The following is a 17,398-nucleotide window of genomic DNA, read 5'->3' as shown; positions in this document are numbered from 1 at the left end:
TATTATTCCCCCCAGTTGCTTTTTATTTTTGTTTTGTTTCTTTGCTGCTTTGTTTGTATTCTGTTATTATTTGTCATTAGCCTACTTGTGTATTGTTTTTAGCATCAATAAATAAATAAAAACATATACAGGGCAAAAAAGACTTTAGACTGCTGTAAAGCCTAGACATATTATAATTTTTAAGGATCTTTGTATTTATTTTGTATAATTAGAGATTTGGATTTGATACCCCTGTGTATATATTTATTCATCCTTGTAATTTTGTTGCTTATTTTATTTATTTTCTTTGTATTATTAATACTATTTGTATTTTTCCCCCCAATGATATTTACTGTTTATTATTAATGTTATTTTGAACTTAATTGTTGTGTGATTTGTTAATAAAATAGAGCTTGAAAACATATACAGGAAAATACTGCTGTTTATAATAATTGCAGTTTATTATTAAGGGTGTAATTATATATATATATATATATATATATATATATATATATATATATATATATATATATATATATATATATATATATATATATATATATATATATATATATATATATATATATATGTATATATAATATATATATATATGTGTATATATAATATATATATATATATATATATATATATATATATATATATATATATATGTGTGTATATATAATATATATATATATATATATATATATATGTGTGTGTGTATATATATATATATATATATATATATATATATATATATATATATATATATATATATATATTCTTTTTTTTTTTTTGCCATTTAGCTATTTTAGTACTTTGAGTGAGGGGATCTGAGTAAGAATTATTGACTCGATTCAATATCCAAGTCAAGATCCAGACCGATTCAGTCCAATTAATGAACGAATCGTTCATTCCATATCACGGAAAAGATCCGACTCGAAAGAACAATTCTTTCACGAACTGGACGTCGCTAGAAATAACAGATGAATGAATGGCCATTGAATGTCATTAAAGCACTATATTGTTCTTTTTTCCGAATTTATTTTAACAATAAAACAAACGTATATGTTTATCAATTTTGATTTGACCATGTTTGGTAGTGTTTTTATACACTGAAAACTCTTGGCTGGGGGTGGGGGAAGGTTTTGGATTGATCGCTTCTCACTCAGAATTGCGTCAGAAAAACGTCAATGTCTGGAAAAAAAAAACTTGACTAGGGAATGCCCCACAAAACTACAATGAAAGGGATGAGGATTCGTCATGTTATGCACTTCAAATACATTCTCAATTTCATTTGAACGCATGTGTTTAATAGAATGTTCGTTAACGTTTACATCGACTCCATACCTCACAAATGTTAAAGCAGTTAATAATAGGCTACAGCACGTGCAAAGAACCATTCTATTGTTATTCTATTAACACTTCACTTTTTTTTTACCTTTCAACCAAAAAATATATTCAGTAGATTTAATTCAGAAGAATTAATAAGAGAGGCTTTAAAAATGTTCAAGAAATCACTTTATTTTCAACTATATGAACAGAAAGTGTAAAAGTATATTTTAGGATATACAAAACAACTTTAAAGGGAATGCTGAAAGTTACCAAACCTACAAAAACAATTGGAATGGAGAACTGAGACAATCAACCAGAGGATCAATGACAAAAATTACGACGACACACATCTGTTCATCTTAAATAAATAATTCAAAGTAAATGCACATAATTATTGTAGGAGCTGCAAATATATAAACCGTAAAGGTCAGTATGACCCTCCTTGCAGTGTTTGGTCATGAAAATGTGAAAATCTGGGAACATTATTGACAATCAGACGGCTGATTTTACTTCTTTAACACATTGGTCCAGAGATATTTTGAAGCCTTTGAAAACGTACCACATCAGTGTAAGGACTTTTGAAATAGTGTTGTCTTTCTTTAGCATCAGAAGCTAAAGTTGCCTGTAGATACTGCAAAAGAAAAAGCATACAATCATATTCTTGAGTGCCCAAGACTGTTCACAAGCAAGTTTCAGTTCACCAAAATAAGATCACGGAACTTCACAAATGTTGTTTGCAGTCGGAGAGTTCAGTCGGAGAGTTCCACCTGAAGAGCATCATTCTGTACATCAATAAATTTCTTCATTACAACTAGGAATCTTTCTGTACATAAATAGGAATAATATAATATTTCTCACATCTATTTCTTCCCAGCTGATCTTTCATGCATTGAAAGTAAAAAGTGAACACTATTTAAAACCTCTATAGCATGATGGCGGGCAACAGAACTTACAACCAGTTCACTTTCAATTACATTTGTTTTTAAATATAAAGGTCAGTAAGGTGTTTTGAGGGCTTGGCATGCTCAAAGTCTTGAGCACCACGTCGTCCATTTTGTCACTGTGAATTTTGGTTAATTTCTAGCTGCGATGACAACTGACAAAGCTACACCTCCAATGGCGACGGCTGTAGCCCCAAAAAGCCACTTCCAGCTGAGACTCTGTAAAAAGATAAATACCTGATTAGAAGAAATATTTCATACAAAATAAAAATTGGCATTTTTTAACCACCCTGTGGGTTTAAAGTTATTTGTCAATTGAAAACGTTGTGTGATGAACAAATCAAAATGTTATATATTATTGGTTTTCCGCTCCAGTGAAATTTGAGCCATTGAGGTAAACTCGAGAATTAGATTAGTTCGATTCGTCAATAAAACATTCAGGCCAATTTGTGAACCGTATTAGCAAGTACAGAAAGTACGGAAAAGTACAGAAAAATTATTTGTATGGAGCCCCCAAGACGACATAGTGATTGGTGAAAAATTAGATGGGAGAAAAAATTATATTTTAATGCTTTTGCATTCTCTCGAAAATATTGTGCGTTCGCCCACTAAACTGTGATGGAAAGGTGGTTTTGCAAGAGAATGCAAAGTTTCTCTGTGGAACGCAACACTTTTGCAAGAGAACCAAAGTTTCTCTGTGGAACGCAACACTTTTGCAAGAGAACCAAAGTTTCTCTGTGGAACGCAACACTTTTGCAAGAGAACAAAAGTTTCTCTGTGGAACGCAACACTTTTGTTAGAGAACCAAAGTTTCTCTGTGGAACGCAACACTTTTACAAGAGAACCAAAGTTTCTCTGCGAACGCAACACTTCTGCAAGAGAAAGCAAAGTTTCTCTGTGGAACGCAACACTTTTGCAAGAGAACCAAAGTTTCTCTATGGAACGCAACACTTTTGCTGGAGAACCAAAGTTTCTCTGTGGAACGCAACACTTTAGCTAGCGAACCAAAGTTTCTCTGTGGAATGCAACACTTTTGCAAGAGAACCAAAGTTTCTCTGTGGAACGCAACACTTTTGCAAGAGAACCAAAGTTTCTCTGGGGAACGGCAAACTTTTGCAAGAGAACCAAAGTTTCTCTGTGGAACGCAACACTTTTGTTAGAGAACCAAAGTTTCTCTATGGAACGCAACACTTTTACAAGAGAACCAAAGTTTCTCTGGGGAACGGCAACACTTTTGCAAGAGAACCAAAGTTTCTCTGTGGAACGCAACACTTTTGTTAGAGAACCAAAGTTTCTCTGTGGAACGCAACACTTTTACAAGAGAACCAAAGTTTCTCTGCGAACGCAACACTTCTGCAAGAGAAAGCAAAGTTTCTCTGTGGAACGCAACACTTTTGCAAGAGAACCAAAGTTTCTCTATGGAACGCAACACTTTTGCTGGAGAACCAAAGTTTCTCTGTGGAACGCAACACTTTAGCTAGCGAACCAAAGTTTCTCTGTGGAATGCAACACTTTTGCAAGAGAACCAAAGTTTCTCTGTGGAACGCAACACTTTTGCAAGAGAACCAAAGTTTCTCTGGGGAACGGCAAACTTTTGCAAGAGAACCAAAGTTTCTCTGTGGAACGCAACACTTTTGTTAGAGAACCAAAGTTTCTCTATGGAACGCAACACTTTTACAAGAGAACCAAAGTTTCTCTGGGGAACGGCAACACTTTTGCAAGAGAACCAAAGTTTCTCTGTGGAACGCAACACTTTTGCAAGAGAACCAAAGTTTCTCTGGGGAACGGCAAACTTTTGCAAGAGAACCAAAGTTTCTCTGTGGAACGCAACACTTTTGTTAGAGAACCAAAGTTTCTCTATGGAACGCAACACTTTTGCAAGAGAACCAAAGTTTCTCTGGGGAACGGCAAACTTTTGCAAGAGAACCAAAGTTTCTCTGTGGAACGCAACACTTTTGCAAGAGAACCAAAGTTTCTCTGGGGAACGGCAAACTTTTGCAAGAGAACCAAAGTTTCTCTGTGGAACGCAACACTTTTGTTAGAGAACCAAAGTTTCTCTATGGAACGCAACACTTTTACAAGAGAACCAAAGTTTCTCTATGGAACGCAACACTTTTGCTGGAGAACCAAAGTTTCTCTGTGGAAAGCAACACTTTTGCAAGAGAACCAAAGTTTCTCTGTGGAACACAACACTTTTGCTAGCGAACCAAAGTTTCTCTGTGGAAAGCAACACTTTTGTTAGAGAACCAAAGTTTCTCTATGGAACGCAACACTTTTACAAGAGAACCAAAGTTTCTCTGTGGAACGCAACACTTTTGCTAGCGAACCAAAGTTTCTCTGTGGAACGCAACACTTTTGCTAGCGAACCAAAGTTTCTCTGTGGAACGCAACACTTTTGCTAGAGAACCAAAGTTTCTCTGTGGAACGCAACACTTTTGCTAGCGAACCAAAGTTTCTCTGTGGAACGCAACACTTTTGCAAGAGAACCAAAGTTTCTCTGTGGAACGCAACACTTTTGCTAGCGAACCAAAGTTTCTCTGTGGAACGCAACACTTTTGCTAGAGAACCAAAGTTTCTCTGTGGAACGCAACACTTTTGCTAGCGAACCAAAGTTTCTCTGTGGAACGCAACACTTTTGCTAGAGAACCAAAGTTTCTCTGTGGAACGCAACACTTTTGCAAGAGAACCAAAGTTTCTCTGTGGAACGCAACACTTTTGCAAGAGAACCAAAGTTTCTCTGTAGAACGCAACACTTTTGCAAGAGAACCAAAGTTTCTCTGTGAAACGCAACACTTTTGCAAGAGAACCAAAGTTTCTCTGTGGAACGCAACACTTTTGCTAGAGAACCAAAGTTTCTCTGTGGAACGCAACACTTTTGCTAGCGAACCAAAGTTTCTCTGTGGAACGCAACACTTTTGCTAGCGAACCAAAGTTTCTCTGTGGAACGCAACACTTTTGCTAGAGAACCAAAGTTTCTCTATGGAACGCAACACTTTTGCTAGCGAACCAAAGTTTCTCTGTGGAACGCAACACTTTTGCTAGAGAACCAAAGTTTCTCTGTGGAACGCAACACTTTTGCTAGCGAACCAAAGTTTCTCTGTGGAACGCAACACTTTTGCAAGAGAACCAAAGTTTCTCTGTGGAACGCAACACTTTTGCTAGCGAACCAAAGTTTCTCTGGGGAACGCAACACTTTTGCAAGAGAACCAAAGTTTCTCTGTGGAACGCAACACTTTTGCTAGCGAACCAAAGTTTCTCTGGGGAACGCAACACTTTTGCTAGCGAACCAAAGTTTCTCTGGGGAACGCAACACTTTTGCTGGAGAATGCAGTTTCTTGGGGGAACATAACACTTTTGCAAGAGAACGCTAAGTTATTTGGGAAATGCAATACTTTTGCGAGAACACAAAAGTTCTGTGAGCAAACGCAAAAGCATTCAAACATAATTTTTTTCTCCCATCTCATAAATATTTCCATCACCATGTCCCCTTAGGGGCTGGTAAATTCATTCATGAATCTGACTGATCCGGTTTAACTCACTCAAACTCAATGATCCATTTGCAGCATGAAGTTTATCAAATTTCCCTTACATGTGCAATGTTAAAAATAGTCACGTACAAGTTTGGAACAACATGAAGGTGATTAAATACATATATATATATATTTTTTTTTTAATGAACTATCCCTTTAACAGTTTAAGGCATAAATGTGCCCTTTGTAATTTGTAAACCCCACTTCCTGTTGAGAGTAAACATAGATATGCAACCTCATAACCAAATAAACAAACAGTGCATAGTGTTAAATAGTTTAAATAGGGGGAGATCATGCTCTCACCCATGAGGACTTGGCACGGTGTTTCTGCACACTGGCGTTTGACGGATTACCCAGCATCTTTTTATACATGGCCTGTTCGGCTCCTTTCTGCTCAGAGTGTTTCTTCACAAGCTTCGACAGCTCAGCGTGGATGGTCTGCCGGAAAAAGGGCACAGAGAATGAAAAGTGTGTGTATGTGTGTGGGTGGGTGGGGGGGGGGTATCGTCAGGCTGATGAAACTGTTGCTCACTGCAGTGCACCAACACATTTGGGCGGCACGAAAATGATTAAACATGACAATGCTGTCGGAGATTGAGTGAAAGCCTACACAAAAGACAAGATATAAACCAATTCAAGATTAAAACCGCATTCACATGTTTCCCAACATCAGCTGCAATGCCACAAAAGACAAAAGCAGAAGTGAAAGCATCTTGTACTGAAGAAACAAGTCTTTGTATGGGTCACACACAATTGCATGATCAGTTTTTGCTTATATGACCTTAAAATCAACACCACTAAGCTTCATTCATTCCATACCCGAGTAAAGAGGTTTAGATCTACTCTGGTTTTAGCCAATGCTTGTGCAGGCGATATATGCGAAAGCAATTTTTTCAAGTTGTGTAAATTCTTCAAGTGAATAGAAATCGATCAGATTTATGACTGGTTTTAAAAAAAAGTTTACCAGTTTGTTTTTAAGAATGATTAATTTGCAAACTTAATCGTTCAATTCTCTGATCCACACTTAAAAAGGGCCATTATGATAAAGAAACACTGCTAAATCAAAGCAGTAACCTACAAACATCAAAATTACAGTTTAAAACATGACTTTAAACAATATATTGCTAATTACACAGTCTGTCATTATGGTAAATTAGCAAGGAGTGTGAATGGCGCTTTAAATGTAGACTTTCAGGAGCCGCCCGAGTCAAAATATATCATGACAACCTGCCAATTAGTTTAATTAGTGCTAAAGTTGAATAACTGGCTAATGACTAAAACAAGAAGGGTAAAGGCAAACTGACGAGATGGGTTCAGAGTGGATTAAGGAATTCTGTACTGGAGCCTCTCTAAAGGCCAGACACATGAGAAGAGAGGGGTGTAAATGTGCAGACGTAGGTGGCTTGGCTGGTCATACAGCAGAAAGCCATGGCAGTCAGGAGCTGTCAGATGGTGGGACACAGGGAACCTCATCCGTCCGCCTGTGTAAGCAGAGCCAACGCTGCTTTAGATATGGCAAGTGTGCAGAGGGACCCGGTTATTTATAGACACGGAAAGAAATGTGATCCTAGGAGTTTGAACACTCTGTTCTGTCTGCAGACAAGCTGTATTTGGGGGCCTGTGGCTCCATCTGCAGGTTATAATGAGAAACGCACGTTTCTGGACCTGTTATACAAGTAGTTCTCAACAGATTCCAATTTTCAATAGAATTGAATTTACCATAATATTTTTATTGAAAAACAAAATGAAATAAAAATAAAATAGCAGTAAAATAACAATAGATAATTTTCAGTAATTTCAAAACAAAATAAGATTAAATAAAACTGATAAAATAAGATGTAAACTTTGTTTTATGTCTTAAGTAAGATAAATAAGATGAAATAAAATCAAGATAACATAAGATATAAAAAAAATCTTAAATTTTTTTCAGGTTAAACGGACACTAATTTTCAATAAAACAATCTAATATATTTAATATAAAATAAAATATAAAATAAAGACAAAAATAAAATAAACATAAGATATAAAAATACAATAAAATAAGATATAAAATAGTAGTTCTCCAAAAATATTTTATCTTTATTTATTTTATATTTAATTAAAATTAATTGTATTAATGAAAATCAAAAAATACTAATTAATTACAATTAATTTTAATTAAATATAAAATAAATAAAGATAAAATAAGATATAAAATGTTATATATATATATATATATATATATATATATATATATATATATATATATATATATATATATATATATATATATATATATATATATAATTATAGCTTATTTGATCTTTATTTTAAATGTTATTAAAATGAATTATATTAATGCAATTTTGTATTTTTTGAAAACTACTATTTTGTGTGTGTGTGTGTGTGTGTGTGTGTGTGTGTGTGTGTGTGTGTGTGTGTGTGTGTGTGTGTGTGTGTGTGTGTTTTTTTTTTACTTTTATTAACTGTGATAGATTACGGAAATCAGTTCTGTTAAATTGTCACTTGGGTTACCTTGTTACTTGGCTCCAACTTCAAGGCCCCTTTCAGAGTTTTAATGGCTTCAGCATACTCGCCCTGCAGAGCCAGTACCTGCAGACACACAAACACACACGTCACGTCAGCACTTTTTAATCTCAACACATCTCAAGCTGTTCTTCCCCCCCCCCTCTGCCGTGGCCAGAAAACAGAATGGAACCAAATGACCGAACAACTCTCTTTCGCTGCGTCCAAAACCAGGAGAGCATTACTATTTAATGAGAGCGAGTGAAAATGATATGCATCTGAACCCAGGAAACCAACCTTGCCTTTCCGGAACACAGCTTTGACATTGTCCGGCTGGTGCGCCAGGACGGAGACGCAGGAGCGCAGTGCGGCTTCATAGTGGTCTAGCTTGAGTTGAGCAGCGGCCATATTGTTGAGACATCTCACTTTCATGTCCAAAAGATCTTCCTCTTCTTGTTGACTGATATCAACTGAAAGATACCAAATGATTACAGACATGACCATAAAATGATTTATTTAGAAATAAACAGAATGAATCATGAATGAAGCAGCATCACCTTTGGAACAGGCTTCGGTTATCTGTAGTGCGATTCCATACGAGTTGACGGCAAAGGCGTAGTCGGCGCGCTGGTAGTGGACATTACCTCGCTCTCGCTTTCTGTTGGCCAAACTGATTCTCTCCGGGGGTGGCATGAGCTCCAGGTCTGGGGCGTCTTCTGCCGACAACAGCTGCACCTCCAGGATGAGATCAGCATCAGGAGGCACAGCAGGAGTAGAGCTGACAGAACAGAGTTTAACATGAAAAATATTGCTGCAATCTCACATGCATTAAAGTCGCTTTCAAGGAAAGTCTGTTCACTTGGCGACCAAAGAGGCAGCTATTTCGGCTAAATAAGACCAAGTCCTATTTATTTGAATGGGGAAATCCTGAAATCTCAAGAACTGCTAGCCGAACTCACAATTAAATAACATATTTCAAATAAGCAACAAAATCTGACACGAACTGTCCCATAAATGTTGTTTCTTATGCTTAAATAGTGTGAAGCTTATTTTTCAGGCTAGTCCAGCCAATGTGCATGTGCAGTCCTAAGAGCGAGTCTCAGGTTTTTATGGGAAGCGGAGCTTCTAACTAGGGCTGCAGCTATCGATTCTTTTTGTAATCGATTAATCTAGCACTTAATCGATCGATTAATCGATTAATCGGATACATTTTTTCCGTGTTTTTAAACAACCAAAACAAATAATGCATAACGAAAATAATGCATTAAACGAATTAAACGAAGAGGAAAAGTAATTTAATGTATTAATATGCACAACAGGTTTCATGCTGTAATCTAGCCCTGACATCAAAGTAAATATCTTTTATGTAGATTTCTACACCTGCAGCATTTACCATTAGGCTACTAACAAATAATATATCATATGTGGTGAGCCTATTTGCTATGGTAACCTAGCAACCTGTGTGTGTGTGTGTGTGTGTGTGTGTGTGTGTGTGTGTGTGTGTGTGTGTGTGTGTGTGTGTGTGTGTGTGTGTGTGTGTGTGTGTGTGTGTGTGTGTGTGTGTGTGCGTGCGTACGTGAGGCTTCATTGCAGTTTGGTACAGCAGAAATACATACATTCATTTTCAATAGAGCGCTGCATTTGGCTTGCATTACTTGCATAGCGGTGAATTTTAGGTGAAGTATCCATTCGAAAAATCGCGTCACAACATCACGTCCCGGTGTATAAAGTGAATGCTGAAATTATTACTGATTTTCTACTATCAGTTCTGCGCTGCTCTCCGCGCGCGATCTTCACACGAAAAGAGGTCATGCCTTCAGGGCGCGTGCTCGTTGTCAAAGACGCGACACGGCTCGGCTCTGTGTCACAGAAAAAAGCTGAGCACTAAACGGATAAGTTTTCCGTATTGTTGTTTTTGAATAGTGCACAACCGCTTCAATGTTCAAACTGGCAAGGCTTTAAAAGCATTTACTTGACACACTTTATGAGGATGAAAGTGAAAGCGATCTGGCTTCGGGGCTTGCGCGCCCCGCGCGTGTGTGTGTGTGTGTGTGTATGTGTGTGTGTGTGTGTGTGTGGCAGCTATAAGAACGGTAATCAACTTACATAAACTGTGTAAAACATGCAGTTACTATAGTGATTCTGGGCATCTAGAATCTAAACTAAATTCAAAATGTATCACGCGCTATGGTGTGCTTCCTGAACACTGAACAGCAGTCCGTGTGAATCAGATCCTGCGCGTATAACGCGCGTCATAGGAATTTAACGAGGCTTCGAGGCAGAATTTTTGCCTCGAGGAATTTTTGTAATCGAGTTAATCGAGTAACTCGATGAATCGTTTCAGCCCTACTTCTAACAGCAGCTGAAGTGATGCAATGACTTTACTAATCAGCGATTGGCTCTTTTATTGAGAAGGCGGGACTGATTCCGCCATATTGCACATTTCAGTTTCTCCCATTCACAAGTAATAGGAGTGAACCACCTTTCCATACCTATAGTCTTTGCATGTATATACACTACTGTTACTGTTTCTGAAAGAAGTTACCAATAAAAAAATACGGTAAAATACGTTGTAGAAATATTGTGAAATATTACTACACCTGTTCTCCATTTGAATATATTTGAAAATGTAATTTATTCCTGTGATGATTACTCCCGTCTTCAGTGTCACATAATCCTTCAGAAATCATTCTAATATGCTGATTTGATGCTCAAGAAACATTTATGATTATTATCAATGTTGGAGTTCTGCTTAAAGGGTTAGTTCACCCTAAAATGAAAATTCTGTCATTAATTACTTACCGTCATGTCGTTCGACACCCGTAAGACCTCCGTTCATCTTCGGAACACAAATGAAGATATTTTAGTTGTAATCTGATGGCTCAGAAAGGCCTCCATTGGCACAATGCACGGTACACTCTCAAGACCCATAAAAGGTACTAAAGGCGTCGTTACAAAGTTCTACAATAACTTTATGAATCAACGAGAATAGTTTTTGTGCGCAAAAAAAACCTAAATAACGACTTGCATAGTGATGACCGATTTCAAAACAATGCATCATGAAGCTTCGAAGCGTTATGAATCAGCGAGTCGAATCATAATGCGGATCGTCTGTCAAACCGCCAAACTGCTGAAATCACGTGACTTTGGCGATTCAAACCGCTGAATCAACTCACTGATTCATAACGCTTCGAAGCTTCATGATGCATTGTTTTGAAATCGGTCATCACAATATAAGTCGTTATTTAGGGTTTTTTTGTGCACAAAAACTATTCTCGCCAATTCATAAAGTTATTGTAGAACCACTGTAGTGAGATGGACTTTGTAACAACGTCTTTAGTACCTTTTAAGGGTCTTGAGAGTGTAAAGTGCATTGTGCCAATGGAGGCCTTTCTGAGCCCTCGGATTTGAACTAAAATATCTTCATTTGTGTTCTGAAGATGAACGGAGGTCTTACGGGTGTCGAACGACATGAGGGTAAGTAATTAATGACAGAATTTTCATTTTTGGGTGAACTAACCCTTTAATATATTTGTGGAAACCGAGATACATTTTTTTGTCAGGATTCTTTGATGAAGTTCAAAAGAACAGCATTTATTTGAAATGCAAATCTTAGTAACATTACAATTGTAGAATTGAATGCATCCTTGCTGAATATAAGTATTAATTTCTTTTAAAAAATTATAAATATTATTTAATTACATTGACATTAACTTTTTTGCTAACCAGCCACTGTGGCTAGTGGTTTTCTAAAGTTACTAGCCATTCAGCATTTTCACATGCCACAATTTTGACATCAATACCATGGTGATATATATATATATATATATAAAAAAAATTATATCTCATAATTTGTTAGCAGGTATATAAGGCTGCTGTCACTTTAAGGCCTGATGCACGGATCCATTATACTGTTACGCATGCGCTTTCTCAACTGTTTACGTTCACTTAAATATAACTGTTATGACTGGTTACGTTAATACTCTGCAAGACCGTCATTTTGACCTTATTTTGTGTGTATTTGACAGTTTAAGCTCGAAAACTAACTCAATTTAGTGCAGAGAGGCGGCTTTATATGCACTTTGGGTGTGAGCACAAAATCTGCAGGAAAGAGGAAATTATGCACAATACGTTCAATCCCAGGCCGAAAATCAAGAACTGTTAAAACACACATTATTTATCTGGAGCAAATGAAACGAGTGAGTGAGGCGAATTGGTTTGTGTCAACTCGCTGTCAGAGAGATGAGAGCGCGAGAAAGCACAGCTGGTATCGTGAGTCTATTCGATATCTATCGAAAAAAACTCGATATATAAATGTAAACATTGCACTTAGTTTATTATGTCAGATGCCTTTTTAAAAGACTACAATTGAAAAATCTATTATATATCAAATTCAACCCGCACAAGGGCTTATATATATATTAGGGCTGGGCAAATTAACGCGTTAACGCAGGCGATTAATTTTTTCAGCGTAACGCCTTAAAAATATTTAACGCAAATAACGCAGCCTCCGTTTTTATATCCATTGTTGCCTAGCGTTACATTATATACTCATGCTCTTATTCATGTAAATGCTTCCAAGCGCGACAAGACACAAGAGAACGCGCTGTATGTCAATGTCCTGTCTCTCTCTGTGTGTGTTTGTGTGTGTGTGTGTGTGTTAATGTCCTGTCTGTGTGGCTGCGTCTTATGTCAGCTAATCGAGGAACACTCTGACACACACAAACACACACACACACACAAACTCGAGTTCTCTTTTGCTCTTGAACAAGCAATAACAACAACACAGAGAATTTTGAGTATTCTCATATCAGGAGTCTTAAATTTTTCAAATAACGTCTTAAATAAACTTAAAGAGTTGTGAGGAAATGAGATGCGTGGGACAGTGCGTGAGATCCGTGTCATGTTCCTCAGCGGCTGTTCTTAAAGTGACAGGAGCACTGATGATGCCTGTCATTAATGTTCATCAAAGAACAACGGGAACAGAGATAATGGTAGCTTTAATAATGATTAATCTATATTTCATTTATTATTTATGCAGTTAAGAAAGGTGTTTGATAACTATTACATTTCTGTATATGTATAAGAGGGAAGGCCATGGGTAAATATAACATTTATTATTTTGGGTTTATGTAAAGATTGTTTTAAGTTAATTTAAATTAAAAGTTTTTTTTTAAAGCCTAATAAATGTTGAAATTGGGAGCTTTCAGTTATACTGTAATGCAACGTCATTAATGTTTCATAGAGACATTAGTATCAGTGATACTGGCCTTCATTCATAAAAAGATGACATTGCAACACATTTAAAATATGCTGTCTTTAAATTGGTTATACATTATTTTGGAGAGTAACTGAAATTATTACAATATCAAAATATTAAAAACTTAAAATATTAAAAACTTGCGATTAATCGAGATTAATTACAGAAAAAAATGTGATTAGTTACTTTTTTTAATCGATTCCCAGCACTAATATATAATATATAATATATATATATATATATATATATATATATATATATATATATATATATATATAAAATATATATATATATATATATATATATATATATATATATATATATATATATATATATATATATTGAATATAATATAAATATATTGAATCTAACCTGCCAAGGGCACCATACATGTATTTAGCACCTGCTTCAATCAAAGCCTTTTCGCCCATTTCCATCAGCTGTACAGTGAGATCCAGCCCCTATTCAAACAAGAACAACAAAACATGCTTTTAATCATTTATTTTTAGACAACAACTGAGGGCCCTAAAAATATAAGAAAATGTATAATATAAATCCAGGTAATATTTAAAAAAAGAATATAATATAATTGTAATCGTGATTAATCGCATCCAAAATAAAAGTGTATAATTATGTATATATAAATACACACACATGCATGTATTTATTTAAGAAAAATATGTTATGGATATATGTATATATAAGATAAATTATATATATATATATAATTGTATATATATATATTATATATATAATTGTATATATATATATATATATATATATATATATATATATATATATATATATATATATATATATATATATATATATATATATATATATATATATATATATATATATATATATACACACACACATGCAAATATTTCTTAAATACATACATACATGAAGGAGTGTGTATTTATATATACATAATAATTATACACAGTACACACACATATATTATGTAAACACAAACTTTTATTTTGTGATTAATTGCAATTAATTGATTGCCCAGCACTAAAAAAAAAATTATATTATATATATATATATATATATATATATATATATATATATATATATATATATATATATATATATATATATATATATATATTAATTATATATAATATAATATAACATAACATAATATAATACCTGAAGGACATCCCCATCACCCAGAGTAAAAGATAAGTCTGGCAGCTCTTCTACCACAGTTCCATTAGTAAGACTGGTTTTAAGATGAATTGTGACATTTTGGCCTCTCTGGGGTCTGCTGTCTGGACCAGCTCCGGGTTCCAGAACTTTCTTTCTAAGCTGCCCATTTCCTGTGCATTGAAACAAGAAATCTATTAAAACAAGCTCAAAATCCTCATCATATTTCATTCCGCCACTGCAATATCCAGATGCTGTGAAAAATGTGCTTAACTACGCCATCAGTCTTGATATTTGCTTTATGATATATTCGTCTCCATTAACTAATGAATTACTGCTGCCAAAAAAACATACCTAAAACATCCAGCCACTCTTCCGGTTCTGCAGAAGGGGCAACTGCGTCTAGTTTTATAGCCTCTTTAGCCGGATTGTTTTTCTTCTTTCCTCCACCTGCGTCTTCTAAAGGCGGGAGGTCGTCATCCACATCCTCTTCCACATCTTCCAACATTTCAAAGTCTTCACCACTATCGAGCAGCGAGGCACGTCCAGATTTCTTACCCGATGGCGCCACCTCCTGGTTATCAGCAGAGCCATTAACAACCTCACCGTCGGCCATCTGGAGAAAAATAACAAGTTCCCTTAATGTCGTTCCAAACCCCGTAGAACACAAAAGCAGATGTTTAGCAGAATGTCCAAGCTGCTCTTTTCCATATAATGAAAGTGAATGGTCAAGTCATCTTTATTTATATAGCGCTTTATGCAATACAAATGGTTTCTTTACAGTGATAACATGCATTTCAGCTATTGTTCAGCTGAAGTCAGTTGAAAATTGGTTAATTTAATCTATAAAGCAGTTCTGGAAAAAATTATGTAATTGTCCAGCTCAGTTCAGTTCTAACACAACAGCGTCCGTACAGTCAGATCAATAATATTGTTGAATGGTGACCAAAACAATCAAGCTCCAAAAAAAGAAAAGAGAAAAACCGCAGTTTCAATTTACTTTCATTGTATGGAAAAGCTTAGACATTCTACTATTTTTTTTTTGTTTCACAGTTAAACACGTTTCCTCCCACCTATTGTTTAATGTACACAATAAACACATTTATGCACTACTTTACATTTATGTTTCAAGGACGTTTTTATGAAAAGAAAATCTTCAGAGAAAAGGTCAACCTGGGACATTTCACATTAAGCGAAAATCTAGAAGAATCACACACATTCTCCGGCAACAATCTCTGTAAATAATAAACCAACAGTGGTTGAGCTTTAACTATCAATTTCACAATCATTTCTGCTTGTGCACAATACCATATAAGCCTGTTTATTTCTTTGTTTATCATAATTCCATTGGCATTCAACTCCCAAACGCATTCAGCAAGATATTGTTGTAGAAACTGCCTACCTAGATTGACAAAAAAAGAATTAACAAATATTGTTTATTCCAATTCCATCAAAGCAACTCCAGAATCTCCTTTCAAATTAATATATGATAATATATAATACAATTACAATCAAATGTAAAACTACATAACAGGATCAATTGAACCCTTATAATACTGTGGAATGATTGGAGTATTGACATTTCATTGTATTTACACGATACTCCAAATATTCGCCATATGAAACAAACACAGGGTTTACCATGGTACTTTTTGGAAAAGAAACCTTAGTTATCATAGAATACGAATAATATAACCCAATAAACCTTGGTTTGAATGAAATTATATATTAATGCGCAAATTGAAAGTGTGAATAGACTAATTAAACCCTTACAAGGACTATGATACAGAATATTTATATGATATTTCATGTACTCATCATATTACTACGGTATACACGTGCAAAAAAAACAACAACACGGTATTACCATGGTCATTTTTGGAGAAGAAATCGTAATTGTAAAAGCTAAAACTTTCTTATTAAAAAAATTATTTTGTAATTATCTTGTAAAGTGTGAATATCCTGTAGTAAATAGAGTGCAATTTAACCCTGCAATTTAAGACAGCAATAAAACGTTTATTTAATACGGTCATGGAGGTTTTGTATTTAATTATGAGTGGGCGAGCATGCATTCATAAAATAGTTTTTAAAAAAAACAGCAGTTATTTGCAGAAATGACAGCTTTTCCAGAACATTCCAGCAACTTTGATAACGAGCTCGCGCTCTGCACGCGCCGCAACTCACTGCGTTGCGTACAGTGTGAAGACAACACTTTCGTTTGAAGGTTTATGTGCGGTAAAATGTTTTTAAAGTGCTGTAAACATGAAAATAGATAAGCATACTTACCGCAATCTGCTTGGAGCTGCGCAGCAACAACTTTGACAACAAAACAAGATCAATCTGTGCAACTTCCGGGTAAAGGTCAACGGTCAATCCCGAAGAATACAAAATAAAAGTCATATAGTCAATGACTGCAGGGGACTTTTATATATTAAAAAAAATATATATATATATATGTATGCATGTATAATTTTAATGTTTACAATTATTGTGTCATATTAATATAATTAAACATTTTTATATATACATATAAAATTATATCAATGCATATCTCATTTAATATATTTATTTAAAATATTATTTCATTTAAATAACAAAACTGAAACGCATAAAAATATCAAATTACATTTATTATTGATGCAATCATTTCTTTTTGATAAGCAAATTTTCAGTTTTTTTTTCTCAGTCTAAAG

The 17,398-nt window shown here is 35.0% G+C and overlaps 1 protein-coding gene across 2 annotated transcripts; it reads right to left on the bottom strand.

The window, feature by feature from the left end:
* Window positions 1-1,015: 1,015 nt before the first annotated feature.
* On the bottom strand, window positions 1,016-17,076 carry fkbp8 (FKBP prolyl isomerase 8). 2 transcript variants are annotated; one of them, XM_079808254.1, is made up of 9 exons: window positions 16,992-17,076; window positions 15,060-15,321; window positions 14,709-14,878; window positions 13,923-14,011; window positions 8,848-9,068; window positions 8,588-8,760; window positions 8,300-8,377; window positions 6,089-6,223; window positions 1,016-2,474 (listed from the first exon to the last, which is right to left on the bottom strand). In XM_079808254.1, the coding sequence occupies exons 2-9, from the start codon at window positions 15,319-15,321 to the stop codon at window positions 2,388-2,390; spliced, it is 1,215 nt and encodes a 404-aa protein (XP_079664380.1). In that variant the 5' UTR covers window positions 16,992-17,076; the 3' UTR covers window positions 1,016-2,387. The 2 variants fall into 2 exon arrangements, 1 of the variants encoding a protein (XP_079664380.1); XR_013815900.1 differs by having other exon boundaries at window positions 1,484-2,474; window positions 6,089-7,415; window positions 16,992-17,074.
* Window positions 17,077-17,398: the final 322 nt, after the last annotated feature.

Source organism: Gobio gobio (genome assembly GCF_949357685.1).
Source record: "Gobio gobio genome assembly, chromosome: 24".
Lineage (NCBI taxonomy): Eukaryota > Metazoa > Chordata > Actinopteri > Cypriniformes > Gobionidae > Gobio > Gobio gobio.
The sequence above is the reverse complement of the archived record's forward strand: the minus strand, read 5'-3'. Positions and strand labels throughout refer to the sequence as shown.

What these genes read in the sequence shown, in the direction of transcription:
- fkbp8 (XM_079808254.1), bottom strand. Translation starts at nt 15,321, where the DNA reads ATGGCCGACGGTGAGGTTGTTAATGGCTCTGCTGATAACCAGGAGGTG. An exon ending in GTGATGGGGATGTCCTTCAG is followed by an intron (nt 14,012 to 14,708) that starts GTATTATATTAT and finishes TTGTTTGAATAG; the next exon opens with GGGCTGGATCTCACTGTACA. An exon ending in ACCGTGCCAAGTCCTCATGG is followed by an intron (nt 2,475 to 6,088) that starts GTGAGAGCATGA and finishes ATCTTTTTACAG; the next exon opens with AGTCTCAGCTGGAAGTGGCT.